This window comes from Schistocerca cancellata, chromosome 3 (assembly GCF_023864275.1).
Source record: "Schistocerca cancellata isolate TAMUIC-IGC-003103 chromosome 3, iqSchCanc2.1, whole genome shotgun sequence".
Taxonomy (NCBI): domain Eukaryota; kingdom Metazoa; phylum Arthropoda; class Insecta; order Orthoptera; family Acrididae; genus Schistocerca; species Schistocerca cancellata.
The window spans coordinates 869,586,765-869,603,989 of record NC_064628.1 but is presented as its reverse complement, the minus strand read 5'-3'; the positions used below and the strand labels follow the sequence as shown (position 1 = coordinate 869,603,989).

The window sequence follows — 17,225 nt, the reverse complement described above, 5'->3', positions numbered from 1 at the left end:
ATCCCTGAAGATTCTCCTTGATGATATATGAATGAATGACTTATTGCCATTGCTAATCTCAAATCTTATTGCATTGTTACTCTGTCACAATTTAATACCTTAATTAGAGTAATTACTGAGGCAATTCTTTTTTCAAGTGTCGTAAGGATGAATATCTATGCGTACTGACCACTTAAGTCTGAACATACCTACAAAAGGTGTATTCTCCTTTCGCAGCCCGTCAACTGCTCTCTGCAACACTTTCTCTTCAACCATCTGCAGCTCCTTTGCTGATATTAGAGGACATGGACAATATGCACCCATTCCACCTGTGTTAGGACCTTCATCATTATTTTTTAATCTTTTGTGATCTTGGGAAGGTAACATGGCTCGTACTGTGTTACCATCTGAAAATGCTAATACCTGTAAGTGGGAAGAAAGAAATATTTGAAAAATTTTTTCACCTACAAATTGTGTCTACATACAAAAATAAAAACTTTAATGTCTTAAAATGTTCAAAGTCAATGGTGATCTTGAAAGAATATATATGACTAATAAAGATATATCCAGTACTTTCAAGATTTTTTGTTCTATAGCTTTACAATATCAAATATGTTATCATTACTATTAAATACATTGGTGACACCATTACATAGTGCAAGCATCACCAATGTCTTTAACAGTAATGACAATGAAATATAAATGTGTCAGCTCATTTTAGGTTGATATGGCCTAATAGCCATAACATCTTCACTTGATAATGGCATAAGGCCAAAATTGCAATCGTGAATTAAAGAAAGTGTTACAGTCACTGGCGTAAATATAATAAAGGTCTACATGACTGTGAATCCCAGGTATAAAAAGTTAAGTAATTTTTGTTTTTTATTTTTATAAATTGCATAATATGGCTCTTTGTGAGAGTAAAATTTTAACTGTTTGCTGTGATGTTCCACTATAATTTGGACTGATTGTGGGGCTGTTGGTCCTTGATTAGTATGCTGTGTCATTGATAAATGTTTAACAGTTCTTTAAAGTTATTGGAAAATCATTAATATAGCTTCAGAACAGGAGTGGGCCCAGTACTGAACTATATTTGGCATTTTTTATACTCAGATTCTGATTTTCAGTTTACTAATGCATTGCAGCTTGCCTCGTAAGAAAGTTCAGTTTCCTTTCATGCAAGTAGGATGGCCAGAGCAGGAACAGTTTACCATACAATATTTTGTGGATTGCACACTGAAGTAACTTGCGAAGGTTAGAAAATACACCAACACAATAATTTTTCTTGTTTAACTCTGCCAGGACTTTGAGAGATCATGTAATTTCTGTTGGAGTTTATGTTTTACAGTATTCACTGTTGATAATATAATGCAAATGTATAGATAAAAAGTCTATTCATCAAACGGCGGCAGGGGAACACATACACAAAAAAGGATTTAACTTTTACAAGCTTTTAGAGCCAGTGGCTCTTTCTTCTGGCAGAAGAATTGAAGGGGCAGGAAGAGGGGAGGGGAGGGGGGAGAGGAAAAGCACTGGAGAGGTTTAGAGAAAGGGGTACCATTCAAAAACATCAAATAGAACCCTGAATTAGGGGTATTCACGGTTGGTATTGTAATTGTCTGCTGGAGGAGGTCCAGTGCACCCATATTTTGTTGTTTATTAGCAAGCACAAAGTATGTTTATATAAAAAGAATCACCAATTTGGTGACTAATGATTGCAATGTGCATTCATTTTTCACGCACTCATTATCTGTGATCTCAATTTCAATCACTTCACTGATGTGTGTTCATGTTTTGGATAAAGGAGTACATGATAATACAATTTTTACAATTGTGGAGTATCAACACTCGACTACAGACTCCAATGAATTGGCTACATGGGATCCTTTACTATAGTGCCACAGACAGAAAAGTATAAAAGTAAAACACTACTTAGTTTTTGTAACTAACAGTTCATTTGTTGGGAAGGTGAAAGCGATATGATGGAAAAGTTAAAAAGGAAGAGAAGGTTACTCAACCACAAGATAAGATCTGTAAACACCTTGTGATGTGGATGGCAGACAGTACTTCCTGCTGAACCATAATTGGGTTTCTTTTTCCAACTGTATTTGCAAATGGAGTGCAGAAAGAATTACTACTTGAATGCCTGTGTGCACACTGCAATTAGTCTGATCTTGCCTCTATGATCCCAGCAAGAGCAACAGAGAAGAGGCTGAAGTATATTCCTAGATTCTTAATACGTGTCCTTGAATCTTTGGAAGTAATCTTTCACAATTTAATTGGCACATCTGTTCCAATATATCAAACAGTTCAGGTTTTTCAGCATTTGCTTGATTCTGTCCTGTAACTCAAACAAGCCTGTGATCACTCGTGCTGCCCTACTTTGTATACATTCAATATCCCCTTTTAGTCCTATTTTTTTATCATTCCCACACATTACAAAAATATTCTAAGAAGGGACCACATGTACGTATATTGTATGCAGTCCCCCTGACTGCATTTTCCCAACATCCCACCAATGAACTGACATTGCCACCTGCTTTACTACGATTGATCCCATGCGATTACTCCATTTGATATCCATACAAACTGTTACATCCAAGTATTTGTATGAGTTGACTGGTTCTACCTGAGAATCATTGCTATTACAATCATAGGATCCTACTTTCCTGTGTTTTGTGAAATATAGTGTTTTATACGTATGCACATTTAAAATGAATTCCCAATATTCACACCACTTTGATATCAAATCAAGATCTGACTGGATATCTGTGCAGTTCTCATTGGGTAGCACTTCATTATACACAAATGCAAATCAATAAACATTGTCAGTCAGATCATTACTATAAAACATGAACAGCAAGTGTTACATTAAGCTTTCCAGGCACATGTCTAAAGTTACTTCTACTTCAGTTGATACTCCATCCAAGGTAAACCCAATGGTCAGTGGATTGTCCAACCATGCTGATCAAATGTTAAGAATAAAATCTGCTGGTGAGTTTGGTTAAGATCTTAGAAGAAATGAAACACATCACAGACTCATAAACAATGACTCCATCACAGTATTTAAGGCTAAGGAGAAATTTATAAAACTGACATTGTTAATGTAAAATTTAACTCTTTCCTTAAACATATTCCTGGAACACAGTGAGGCTTGTCACTCCTTAAAACAAATAAGGGCACATATCAACAGAAGCAAGGATAAGAGGTAGATAACTCATGGGATTAAAGTTATCTTGTGCTAGGAAGAAAGAGCACAGTGTAATTCAGATAATAAGCAGTGGTCCAGATTTGAATTCCATCAACTCCACTGTCATTAGTATTATACAATCCTCCATTCTGTCATTAGAAAAGTGAAACTCATGTACTATGCTTAAAAAATAAAATACTCCAAGAACAAGGCATAAACTATTTGAAACATTATTTAATAACAAACAAAACTTGTAATGCAAATGAAATCGAGACTCCAGAAAACAGCTCTGCCAGAAATGGTGACACAATGAAAACACTGGCCACCAAATTCAATGATTACCTCCTCACTGTGGCTGCAAACACTGATTCACTGATAAACAACCAAGTACACATATGTTAGATGTACTTGGGTAGACACTGTGTGCATCAACCACATACAACCCAATGGAGATTACAGAATTCATTATATCACTAAAAAGTGGTAATTCCGCTGGCTACGATGGAGTTTCTAGCAGAATATTAAAATCTTGCACTGACATATTAGGATTACCATTAAGGTATTTTGGTAATCAATTAATGATGTGAAGCATATTCCCTGATGCTTGAATGAACTACATTAACACTCCTCCACAAAACTGGAGATAAGCAAACCACATCTAATTCTCTCTCTCTCTCTCTCTCTCTCTCTCTATTCGTTTAGTCGGTTCCGACTCTTCGTGACCCCATGAATCAAATGACGCCACTTTTTCCTGTCTTGCACTTTCTCCCGTAGACCTTCCAGGTTGGAACACATTGCTTCTGTGATGCCATCGATCCATCTCATCCTCTGACGTCCTCTTCTTCTAGTTCCTTCAATCTTCCCCAGCATTAATGTTTTTTTCCAGCGAGGCATGCCTTCGCATTGTGTGTCCAAAGTAGGTCAGCTTCTGTTTTAACATTAGACCTTCTAGGGAGAAATCTGGTTTAATTTGCTCCAATATTGATCTGTTGGTTCTCTTTGCAGTCCATGGAACTCTAAGAAGTTTCCTCCAACACCACAATTCGAAGGAGTCAATTCTTCACCGTTCAGCCTTTCTAATGGTCCAGGTTTCACATCCATACATCACAACTGGAAAGACCATAGCCCTCACAATACGGATCTTTGTTGCTAGTGATATATCTCTGGACCTTATAACCTTCTCAAGGTTTGACATAGCCTGTCTACTGAGCAACAGGCGTCTCTGGATTTCATGGCTGCAGTCGCCATCAGCAGAGATCTGGGAACCGAGATAACTGAATGTGATCACTACCTCCATGGTTTCTCCTGCTATATCCCACGAATTGGTAGGTGTAGTTGCCATAATTTTCGTTTTCTTCACATTCAGCATAAGACCGGCTTTTTCACTTTCGTCTTTCACCTTCAGCAAGAGTGTTCTCAATTCTTCTTCACTTTCTGCCAACAGGATCGTATCATCCGCGTACCTGAGGTTGTTTACATTTATTCCAGCTATTTTAATTCCTGTTTCTCCTTCATCTAGCCTCGCATTCCTCATAACATGTTCTGCATACAGATTGAATAAGTACGGTGACAGTATGCAGCCTTGCCGGACCCCTTTCTGAATCTTTATCCATTTCGTTGTTCCATACATAGTTCTCACCGTGGCTTCTTGGTCAAGGTATAAACTCCGTATCAGATGAATGAGGTGATCTGGTACACCCATGTTTTTCAGTACATTCCATAATTTGTTGTGATCGACGCAGTCAAAGGCTTTGGCGTAGTCAATAAAGCAGAGGTACACATCTTTCTGGAATTCTCTTGCTTTTTCCATAATCCACCGAATGTTAGCAATTTGATCTCTAGTTCCTCTTCCTTTCCTAAATCCAGCTTGTTCTTCTGGTACCTCTCGATCTAGATATTGGCGAAGTCTATTTTGTAAGATTTTCAACATAACTTTGCTAGCATGTGAAATAAGTGCGATTGTTCGGTAATCTGAGCATTCTTTAGAACTTCTCTTCTTTGGAATGGGGATGAATATTGATCTTTTCCAGTCTTCTGGCCACTGCTGCGTGATCCATATTTTTTGACATATTGAGTGCAGCACTTTCACTGCATCCTTTCCAGTGACTTTAAACAATTCTGCTGGTATTTCATCATGTCCACTAGTTTTGTTATCAGCCATATTTTCAAGGGCCCACTGGATTTCGCTCTCCAAAATATCTGGCTCTAGTTCTAAATTAACATTAACATCAGCAGAAGGAGCCCTGTCATGATGCAGTTCTTTCTTGTATAGGTCTTCTACATATTCTGCCCATCTTTCCTTAACATCCTCTGTTTCACTCAGATCTTTCCCATTTCTATCTTTTATCATTCCAATTTTCGCCCGGAATTTTCCTTTAATTTCTCTAATTTTCTTATAAAGATCTATTGTCTTCCCCATTCTGTTACTAACTTCAACTTCCTTGCACTGTTCATTAAAGAATATATTTTTATCTCTTCTAGCTAATTTCTGAAAATCTTTAGTTAATTCAAACATAGCTGATCTATCTCCCTTGATTTCTGCTTTCCTTCGTTCTTCTGCAGCTTGCAGTGCCTCAACTGATAGCCATCTAGCCTTCTTACTGTTCCTTTTCTTGGGAATGTGTTTCTCTGTGGCCTCCTTGACAGTATTAGCTACTTCTGTCCACATCTCTTGCGAGCTTTTGTCCTCCAGCTGTAATACATTAAATCTGTTTTGTACCTCTACAGCATAGTCGGAGGGTATAGAGTTAGGGTCGTATCTGCAAGTTGCGATACTTTTTGGTATATTCTGAAGTTTCAGCTGAAATTTTGCAATCAGGAGCTCATGATATGATCCACAGTCCCCCAGGTCTTGTTGTAGCTGACTGAACCGCGCTCTTCCACCTCTGATTACAAAGTATGTAATCAATTTGGTTCCGGTGTTGGCCATCTGGCGAAGTCCAGGTATATAGGCGTCGTTTTGGTAATTGAAACAATGTATTAGTAATTATCAATGAATTTTCTTGGCAGAATTCTAGGAGTCTCTGTCCAGCTTCATTTGTTGTACCAAGACCATATTTCCCTGTTATACCTTCTACAGCTTCATTTCCCACTTTTGCATTTCAATCTCCAACTATGAAGACGATATCCTTTTTTGGTGTTGACAGTAGTAATTCTTGTAGATCTCCATAGAACTGGTCAATAATTTCCTTTTCAGCATCAGTTGTTGGTGCATAAACTTGAATTACTGTGATGTTGAGGGGCTGACCTTGAAGTCTGATGGACATCATTCTATCATTTTTATATTTGCATCCCATTATAGCTTTTCTCACTTTATCACTAACTATGAAGGCTACTCCATTACTTCTGTTGTTATCGTGCCCAGAATAATACACCATATGGCCATCCGAAGCAAATTCTCCCATGCCAGAACACCTCATTTCACTTATTCCCAATATGTCTATGTTAATTTTCTCCATTTCTCTTTCACTATGTCTAGTTTTCCTTGATATATGGATCTTACATTCCATGTTCATATGCAGTGCTTCTCTTTGCACCATCTTACTCTTCGTGAAGCTCCTCTCAACCTGGTTCCCCCCGGAGATCCGATCGGGGAACTTGAAACTCCGGAACATTTTGAGCTGAGCGAAGCCATGGGGTTTTCTTGGTATAGTTCAGTGGTGGTTTCCCGTTGCCTTCCACTGTCCTCCAACTCCTATATGCTCACCGACTCAGTTTCCCGCTGGGGTTGGTTACCCAACCTTCCGCTGAGTTGCTCGGCTTAACAGGGGCACCATGTGTAGGTAGGAAGTTGGAGAATTGAGGTGACAGAGGCTGTGAGAACTCTCTTGCCGAGTTCTTGTAATCGCGTATCACCCCCATTTTATGCCAGAGTCTCATGATGTCTGCAGAGACACCCCCCCCCCCCCCAAGGTCATTTCCTGCTTGAATGAACTACATTAACACTCCTCCACAAAACTGGAGATAAGCAAACCACATCTAATTACAGAACTATAACACTCCTTCCAGTCTTTCTAAAAGTACTTCAGGAGGTAGCCTATGGGAGAATAATAACTCATTTAACTGAGAAGAACTTATTAACAGTCTCTTAGTTTGGCTTTCCTAAAGGATCCTCCACGCAGAAAGCAAAATGAGATCTCAGAAATAAAGTAATGGCAGAGCTAAACAAGAAAAAAAATTCTGTTGGTATATTCTATGACCTGTCCAGAGCCTTCGATTGTGTGGATCACAAAATTCTACTTAGCAAACTAAAGTGTTAGGACATTAATGACATCCCTCTAGTACGGATGAAATCTCACCTCCATGATAAACCATCTCATTAACTGACTGTATCTTCGGCATAAAAAGAAACTTGGAATGGAGGTACATAACATGCAATGTGCCACAGGGTTCAGTACTGGACACACTCTTGTTTCTTACCTACATAAACGACTGTATGGCTTTAAAGAGCATTTCAAAAACTGTAACGTTTGCTGACGACATAAGGGTACTAATCAAGTCTTCAAACTCAATCCTAGCAGTCACATCTCAGATGAGAAATGAACAGGCCTTCCAATGGTTCACAGCTAACAGTGTAAGTTATAGTCTCACAAAGGTTCATATTATGCAATTTCAAAGAAGTAAGAATGACGTTTTAGCACCAGGAGTAGACATTTATGATCATATGATGGATGAAGCAAGGAGAGTAAATTTCCTTGAGGTTCAGCTTGATAAGTTCAAATGGAGTCAACACGTGCATAAACTAATCAAGAAGCTCAATTCATCATGTTATTACTTTACATCCAATTGTTTTGATCTAAAGACAAGAGTGCTGGTTTATTTTGCGTATTTTCACTCCGCCTTTTCTTGTGGAGTTATCTTCTGTGTCATGTACCTAAACCATTGTGTAAAATGGATAATCTTGCATCTTGCAGCAGAAGTCTTTTTCATCATCTTAGAATTCTTACACATTCTTTCCAATTGATTTACTCCTTTCAAAATTTGCAGCACAAGTACACACAATTTCACTAATAAATTAACATGTTTGGCCATCACCCTCTATTCGTCACATGAAATGAAACTTGACAACCGAGCAAAAGCAGTGGAAGGGAGGCAGGACGTCTGACAACAACCATGACTTAACAACAGCTACAAAAGCAACATATAGCAATTTACCATAGTGGTTTATCAAATGAGTGCGATTAAGCATTGTCAACAAAAATACATACTGAAACTTCCTCTCCAATAAGCAGTTCTTCTACAACAATTTTGTTTCCAGCATCACCAAAGCAACGATCATTAAGCATATTGTCAACAGTCTGACAGGCATGTTCCTGTGACTTTGCCACAACAACTCCTTTCCCTGCAGCAAGTCCACTAGCCTTCACCACAAGAGCAGGGAAAGTTGCACTGAGAACAAGCAACAGAAATAGCACATAAAAATTATACACATAAGTCATTTTCTGAATTTGTATGGCATATTATTAGTACTAAAAATTGAGTCAAGAGATTTGTTGAGGATAACAGAGAGAAACTTCAAGAAGCATTAAAACAAAATCAACTTCTTCAAGAAAGATTAAATTAAAATAGTAGTCTAAGAAGAGAGTTCTAACTTCATATGGAAAGGTTCAGATGGATGTGAATAATATGTGATAAGTGATTTCAAAATTAAATTCTGTTGATGAATGCATACACATGCCATGCAAAGGTTACCATGACAAACAATATACACCATTTGCTGCTAGATGAGAGCTTTATATAAGCAGAAAAAAAAATGTTTGCAAAGATGAAAATTTGTAGAAGTCATTACAATCTTTTATGCATTTACAATGACTACAGACAATGTAAAATCTATGAGATTTACAAGACCATCCACACAAATGATATGGCAAACTCATCACCAGTTCCATTCTGATTCACAATATTCTGTAATAGCAGTCGTGTGTGTGTGAGGTGTGCATTTCTCTTTTCTGAAGAATACTTTGGCCATAAGCTTATAAGTAACAGTCTTTTCATAGTGCCTATCTGCAATTCAATGGTCATCTTTACCGTAAGCAGCAATCTAACCTTTTCATAATATTACTGATATTCCGACCTGGACTTTCCATTGTTTGAAACATTAGTTTAACACTTTCTGTAACTATGGACATACCTCTTTATGAATTTCTTTGCTTCTTGGGCATCAGAGAAAGCACCCCATTGAGCTGTTGGTATTTCATGTCGCTTCATGAATTCTTTTGCCCAACTTTTATCAGACTCAATCCGAGATGCTTTCCGAGATGGTCCAAAGCAAGGGATACCAGCTGACAGCAGCTCGTTTGCAATGCCTCCAGCCAATGGATCCTCTGGGCCCACCACAACAAGCCCTACATTGTTCTGCTGGCACCATTTGGAAACAGCCTGCAACAGTGAATAAAATATTCAGGGTAAGTGGATAAAGAATTTACCTAATTAACATTCACATTTGTGAAAAACTGTTCCGAAGAAATACTATAGATACTACAGAACACATTCTTAAGTTTTTCATTTTCTTTGCAAATCCAGATTTGTCATTTCCTGATTCTTTCTGTCAGTAATTCTATAAAAATAGTTAAATTGCTGATACAAATTCTGAAAAACCTGAATTGGTAGAAACTTAAAGATAAATGGCTACTGTTCCACAAAAGCCTACTTAAAAAGTTTCAGCAAACAATATTAAGAAAGGGACTCTCATATGTATCGCTCCATGCAGATTGCACAGACAAGATTATTATGGTGTGTATAGAGGTTAGCAAGGAATCATTGTTCCACCATGCTCTATAAATGAATGGACTGATAAGTGATACTGTGGAAAGTACTATATGCTATGTACTTCACAGTTGTTTCCAGAGCATGGATATAGATGTAGATGTCAACTCGTTTACTATTTTGCATTATTTGTACCTTACAACTAAGGCTTGTTTTAATTGATCTCTTATGCACACGGCAACAACAAATGGCTTTAAAATCTTTTCAACATTATCTGAGTATTCAGGATTTGAGTGGAGTTCTGTATTCTGCCAAAAAATGTCTTCTTTAGAAATGAATTGGGATGCCCTGCAAGTTCAAGAAAGTGTACCTTGTTAGCTTTTGGTTTTACCAATTGCCTTGAATAACATGAGATGTATCACATATAAGAATGCACAATAATCTCCTATCTTTTGGAAATATTACTTCCTTCCCTGGGGAGAAGGTGGGATATAGGGTTGGTGTAGGTTAAATGTAAGGGAAGGTCACTCACAGCCCCAGGACGAGAGATCCACCTGGATGAAAGATCTATTTTCACAAGTGTTTTGGAATGTAATCAGATTATCACACGGCTTTAATTGCATGAGAGATATCTTTAAGTTTATATGGAGGATGATGGATTTGAACAAAACAATGCTGTGTGACAACTATACATCAGCAAGCAGTGATGCTCATAAAATGGTCATTTACTCATAATTAATAATCCTTTTCCAAGACACGGATGTTACTGCACCTTAAAGAATAGTGATTATTGTATAGTAGCATTGGTAAAGTAATAGGAGATCACTAAAAGCTGACACATCTTTCTTTCCAATACACGGCAATTGGTTAAAAATCTACTACAACACAAATAATATAAATAAATAAACTCACCTTGTAATCTTTTATGTTGATATCAACTATTTTAACTTTCGTTACTTGTTGTATGCCCACATTGCCAGGAACTACATATATCTCCTTCACCTGCAAAAATAGTAGGTGTAATGATGAGTGAAAATTTCCATTTGATTATGTTTCCACCTTATTTCCTATTATGGCAGAAACAAAACACCTAAACAGTTTCTGCTCAGAACTCATACTTTTTTATTTGGCCTGTAAGACGGCTTTACAAAAGTGTTTCAGTAGCACTCCAAGGTCTGACAGCATGGATGCATAATAAATGGTGGGACATACAACATTACTTATACTTGGATCCAGCACCATTCCTTGTTCTGCATGCATGCCCATATTATAAAATAATCTGAGCAGTATTATTTGTTAAATATTTCCTCTTTGTTAATAAAAAGAACATGAGCATTAACAAAGATTAAGAGTATGTACAGCAACTCAACTAATTTCTGCTTCTAATATAATATACATAAGTTATATCACATAATCATAGCACTTAATAAATAATAACCTGCCTCTGTAGCTAAGGCTGCTAATAGGCACTAGTGTGGTGACACTCAACCCGGGGCTCAGTAGGTTTCAATTGTGGTGGTGGATAAAATTTTCCTGCCAGTGTTCACTCAGCAAGGGGAGGAGAGGTGGTGATGTAAAGCTCCTGATCTCCAGGCTTTGCACCTATACCCTGGATTCAAGATGAGACCTCTCCACAGTGTCTCACAATGTGAGGGCTCATATATCTCAGCCAAGCACCTACTTGCACCAGCCACCTGGATAAACAGATCCATCAGGCGGGTCTTGGACTGAGCAGGGGCAGCCTGTTGGCCACCAAGCAGAGTCCAGGTCACACTGGCAGCCAGCAGGAGCCATCAGATAAGCCACTAGAGGTAACAACCTACATGCACCAGTTTATTGCATGTAGGCACATTATTGAAAATAGTGTGCGTGGTATTCTGCTGTGGGCAGCCTATTTAAGGTCATGCACAGACCACAGAAGTCAGTCTTTGCTAGAGTAAGCCAAGGGACCAGGTGCCAAGAGCAACTGCTCTTCCACAATCAGGGGCTTACTTCAGCATATCTGACAAGACGCATCACAGTGCACTGCTGCTATCCTGCCAATTCATCCTCCCAGAACAACCAATATGTTCTGGATCATTGACAACTGCCATGTGGCCTACGGTGCCATCTCAACAGTCTGGATCTGTAAATTATACAGGTTGTTGACTTTTGCACCACCAAACCATAAAATCCCTCACCTACAGTGACTATCAGTGATTGATGTCTAACTCCGGAGAACACAAATGGCATACTTGGTTATTTTCTGAATTATGTTGACAGGCTAATTCACACAGGATTAAGTTACTTTCAATACCAGCCTTCTGCCAGACTGGTCAGAAGACATATTAACTGTTGTTCTATTAGAAATGGTCTTCTGTCAAGAGTTTTTAGTTATCTGGGTATTTAGCCAGAAATCAATTGCTATTATTGTAATTTGGCCATCAGCCAATTACTGTTTCTTATTTTGGCCTCCAGCCATGGTCACCATCACTAAAAAGGAATTTATGTTTACTGGTAGGAAATAAACTTACTTTCTTTCTTTACATCCTGAGAATGTTCTTGTCTACAGACCATCGGTATAGCAAGGGCGTATGAGACTGTTCATGGTGATCTGTCTGTCGGATGAGGACATTAAGCCGGTGGCCCCCTTCAGTGCTATTTGCAAGGAGTAGGCTATGTGCCAGGACCAGGTTTCATGCTCTCCCTTCTTTTCATACATAACAACACAAACCAAACACTGCACTGCCGAAAACACTCATCACAGTCCGACACGCCAGTTCCACTCTTAACACTTCATACAGTATCAGGTTGAAGGAAGGCAATGGCAAACCATTGCCACTAGGACTTTGCCATGAGAAGTGGTGCAGGGTTCCTGCATCTGCTCTCCTATGCTCATATCCTGAGTATGGGATTTTGCATTGCAATAATCAGCAGGTGAGAAAAAATTATACTCAACACTGACATCATCCATATGGGTGAAGAAAAATTAAATAGATCTGACGGCTGGTACCAATGGCAAGTACATGTTCCACATACTACTGTGAGCAAGAAAGTGCATTTTTCACTTGGTAGAAATGTAAATGCACATTAGTGACAACTGTACTATGTCACGATGCAAATTACCAACTCATGTCACTGAAAAATGTAACTATACTGCCATTTTTTCTTTATTATTATAATGTACTCAATATCATTCTGTGCATTTTGTGAAAACTTTATTTGATTTTTTTTAGTTTTCCTGCCAATTTTGGATCACTCAGCACATCACATTTGTGTTTCAACAGATAAGATAAAGTACAATCACACCTATAGGTTTTTTTGAAGTAGCAGCTTTCTTATTAATTAACATGATTAAGTTTAAGTGGGACAAGTGTAAATAGCATTAAACAGTATAACGATACTTGTTTTGTAAATAAAACTGCCTTTTCCTGCTGCTAGTATAATGATAGTTCATTAGTCCAAGCTATGTAGTCATGAAACAAGTCAGCACACAGTTTATGGAATAACAATTATAAAATTTATAAACAAACAATTAAAGAATTAAGAAAGCACAAAACATTGAGTAAATGAATAAATAACAAAATTGAGTAAATGGGTATATAACACATTACACAGAAAATTTCTCAACTACAGTAAGGAACTCCTCTACAGAATAGTAGTAGTGTTCCGTAAGGAATCTTCAATTTATTTATTACCATGTCAGAAGTACAAAGTATATTATCAACACAGGGAAATTCATTGTTGACATCAGTTTCTACATTGGTTGACCAAAACTTGGCCACATCAAGTGCATTTGGTGTCCACCGGTCTCTCATGGTGTGTATGGCTGGAGATAAAGAGCACTCCAGTAGATGGTTGTTAGTCTACACAGCACTACACATGCAAAAAACTGACTTCACAGGAAGATCCCACTTCTGCAGGTTGGTCTTGGATCTCGCAAAAGTAGAGTATAGTACGTTCACAGCCTTTCACGTTATTTGCTTCTCTGAATGACCAAGAAGGAACTCTTCTTTCAGAAATATCCATTTCTCCAAAAGTTGACATTTTGCCTGCCACTTTGAGATCTTTGCTTGCTGTGGTGTTCCTCTAAGAGCTTCAGTAGTTGCCAAGAAGCTCTTTCTTGATTCCAGCCAGGGATATGTTGGCTGATGGTCACACAGAGTGCGCTTCCATTGTGATAGCCTTGCTTTTCTCACACCTAGCAGCTACCTCACTTCTAATTTCTGGAGGTGCTACATGAAGCCAATATCTTCTCTCATCATTAAACTGAGCATTGTGCAATTCATTTCACCACTGGAATGCTTTACTAGGCCATCAGATATGCATAGTGAGTTCTAGAAGGATGTCTGGCAAGTTGTAGCATTACTCAGCCCAGCTATCAGCAAACTGATAATGATCCTAACTGACACTCCTCAATTATGCTGCAGGTGGTGTAATACCAGCAGTGTCTGGTAGTCCAATGTGGCAGTCAAGGAATGAATCTGTACATGACTGCTAACAGAAAGCAAGCTGAAAAGACTGCACATTCTTTGTTAAGGTAGCACTAACACTGACATACAACTGACACATGTCTAATGTGTTGGATAGTTCTCCAGAAGCACTATCCAGTTTTTTGAAGGTTCTAAACATGTGGCCTCAATGATAGTAAATTAACTGTATGAACAATGTTAGCCAATTCTATCCTGGCATGTCTATAATATTAGCAAACAAAGTATGACATTGACAAAATGATCGACTATCTCAGCAATTCAAACACAATTGCATGAAAATCCACAGTTTAATGCTCAGTAGTGGTCCCAGCTCTGTTCACAGTAGGAAGTTTGAATCAATGCCTTTATTGCCATCTTTTAGAATTCAAAACAAATATGCTGCTTCCATATCATATTTTTAGAGGTGTTCATTTCCAGTTTTTCAGTAGTGTGTTCAATTACTCATCAGTGCAGGTTAATTGACCAAGTTATAAACAATCACTGTTAACATTTCACTCCTCCAGAAAGGTATACAGAATAAAGCATCCTGTTTCCATTTTCCTGTGATTTACTTTCAACTTATTCATAACAGAAAATGGAGCACAGCTCAACAATATCAAACTTTTACTGCATCTGAAATCATTTTCCAATACCACAGTAGCAATATTATTGTTCTTAAAATTATTATTCAGCTGTATGCCTAATAATATGCATCACATTATTTGGATTAACTGACGTATTCGATACAGCTTCACTAACTTATCTGACATCTTCCAACCTAACCTAGACCTCAGGCAACACTACAGATCAGTCTGTCACCACATACACAATTTTGTATTCACATTCATTTGCTTAATCAATTCAAAACCAAACTTTTACCTTCCGTCTTATCCTAGACCCCAGTCTATGTCACAGATCAGCACGTCACCACAACCTACATTCCAAAAATTAATATAGACACAAGAGGAAATATTGTCAGAGTTCTGTTGTCTTCGTGTTTCCACACGTGACGTGTCACATCATCACCACCGTGTTACACAATGAAGCTGATATCCAATATCAGTAGGTTCAGTTGAGCCTGTTAACTTGCTCATAGATGATAAGTTTTGTCTCATTCTATGTTGTAAAATAAAAATAAGTTACGATAGAAGGTTGGTTCCAAAACAAAATTAACTTCGCCCTTCTGCAAAGGTAGCTCTGCAGTTTTCCCTCAGTCCTATAGAAACTAGCAATTAAACTGTTCATCAAATCAAACTTTTCACTGATGCCAGGGAAAACGGGGGGGGGGGGGGGGGGCGGAACTGCAATGTGAGAGATATAGTTAAGTTGAGATTGGACCTAATCTAAAAAGAAACATTTTTTTACAGATTAGTGGGATAATGTACAGCACACACAGGAAATCGTGCATGAAGACGGAGTACTTAGGCCTAGCAAATTAAAAGAGGAAAGTGGAAAGGAGGAGAGAGGAGTGGAAATCAGCATATGAGAGTAATAATAATACACAGAACTGGTCCTTGGTGTGGTCGAATGTGACGAAATGTACTAAGTTATTACCTTAGATCCAATAATAAAACGTTTCCAAATTGCGAGAAAAATAATAATTTTGTAAGAAAAATGATGTCGAAAAACAAATATAGAGAACAAAAAGCCGCTATTGATTACCTTGTGCGGACACGTTATCAAGCAGAGAAAATAAGGATGGAATGACTTATTACGACATTAAACTTACGTCTGGTGATTGATCCAGTTTCCAGCATAAAGCGTGTTCTCGCCCGCCGCTCCCGATGACAAGTACATTGGCTGTCATTTCAAATGACAAAACTTGGCGATTCTCCTGCAATTATAAAATCACGAGTCAATGGCAAGTTTATACTGTCTATCAAGAAGATGCCGATTACTCTAATTGTGAAATGCTGTTAATTCGTCCATTCTGTGAAATCTGTTTCGTAAGTGCAGAAATCATAAAAACGACGAAAACGTCTTGTACGCTGGGCCGGTAACAACACTTCGTAATTATGTTACTGATGAACTAACACTCTTAACAAATAGCACATTGTATTCTGGCAACGTTTTTGGTTATTGTTTCCAATTTCTTGAAACTAAAGCAACGGTATAATCACTATATAATTACTTTTCCCTCCCTTAACATGCGTTTAACCTTGCAGTTATTAGCAACAGGTGGTTATGTAACGCATTACAAAAATGTTCTTGCACTGAAAATATTTAGGTATACCGACTACGCATGTTTGTCAGAATCTATCCGAAATCTAGACATTCGCTATTAGTTTCTACATTACGTTACCTAGGAGTGATTTAATACCTCGAACTCGCGCACTTTGATCACAAAAGACTGTTCGGCTAGCTGTTTATTAATGTAGGTATTCTTCTGCCACGCGGTCTTTCAAGTCGGTAGCTAATACTGATACCTACATGAACTACAGGCCCTTCGTAGTCAAACGGCGCGGGCAGCCGCAGTGTACAACGTAAAATAAAATACACTCCAAGTTACGAAGAAAAGCTTCTGTATTATCTGCTTTGATGCAAGAGGTCGTAACCTTTACTGACGGCATGAAAGTTTATCGTTTTGTTCCATTCTTTCCTCAGATATGATTCTCCGTGGGGGGGTTGGCCAGAAGTCCAAAACATACAAATCAACTGCCCAACTATTAAAACTTACTTCTCAATAATGCAGTTACGCAAAATCAGAAACTGCTTTACCCGAAACAGAGTACGGTAACTGTAATGAAATTGTCATTACATTCCAGGCTCAAATACGTTCTACTTCTGTTGAGGACTATCATATTATGCTGAGGGATTTAGCGGGTATCTTGCTGAACAGCTATAGTGATTATGAAGTTTTTAGTCGTTCCTTTGAAGGATAAACAATCCTGAAGGGCAAA

The 17,225-nt window shown here is 38.1% G+C and overlaps 1 protein-coding gene across 4 annotated transcripts in view; it reads right to left on the bottom strand.

Moving 5' to 3' along the window:
* LOC126175928 (trifunctional purine biosynthetic protein adenosine-3) overlaps positions 1-16,880 on the bottom strand; it is a 90,245-nt gene extending 73,365 nt beyond the window's left edge. Inside the window, exons 1-6 of one of the 4 annotated variants that reach the window (XM_049923003.1) lie at positions 16,756-16,880; positions 16,055-16,159; positions 10,787-10,876; positions 9,300-9,547; positions 8,377-8,557; positions 189-402 (exon numbers count right to left, since the gene is read on the bottom strand). In XM_049923003.1, the coding sequence (XP_049778960.1) occupies positions 189-402; positions 8,377-8,557; positions 9,300-9,547; positions 10,787-10,876; positions 16,055-16,132 (811 nt within the window). In that variant the 5' untranslated portion in view covers positions 16,133-16,159; positions 16,756-16,880. Of the gene's footprint in view, positions 1-188; positions 403-8,376; positions 8,558-9,299; positions 9,548-10,786; positions 10,877-16,054; positions 16,160-16,456; positions 16,490-16,627 lie in introns of those variants that run through there. The other 3 variants (XM_049923004.1, XM_049923005.1, XM_049923002.1) reach the window with 3 other exon arrangements.
* Between the last annotated feature and the right edge of the window lie 345 nt (positions 16,881-17,225).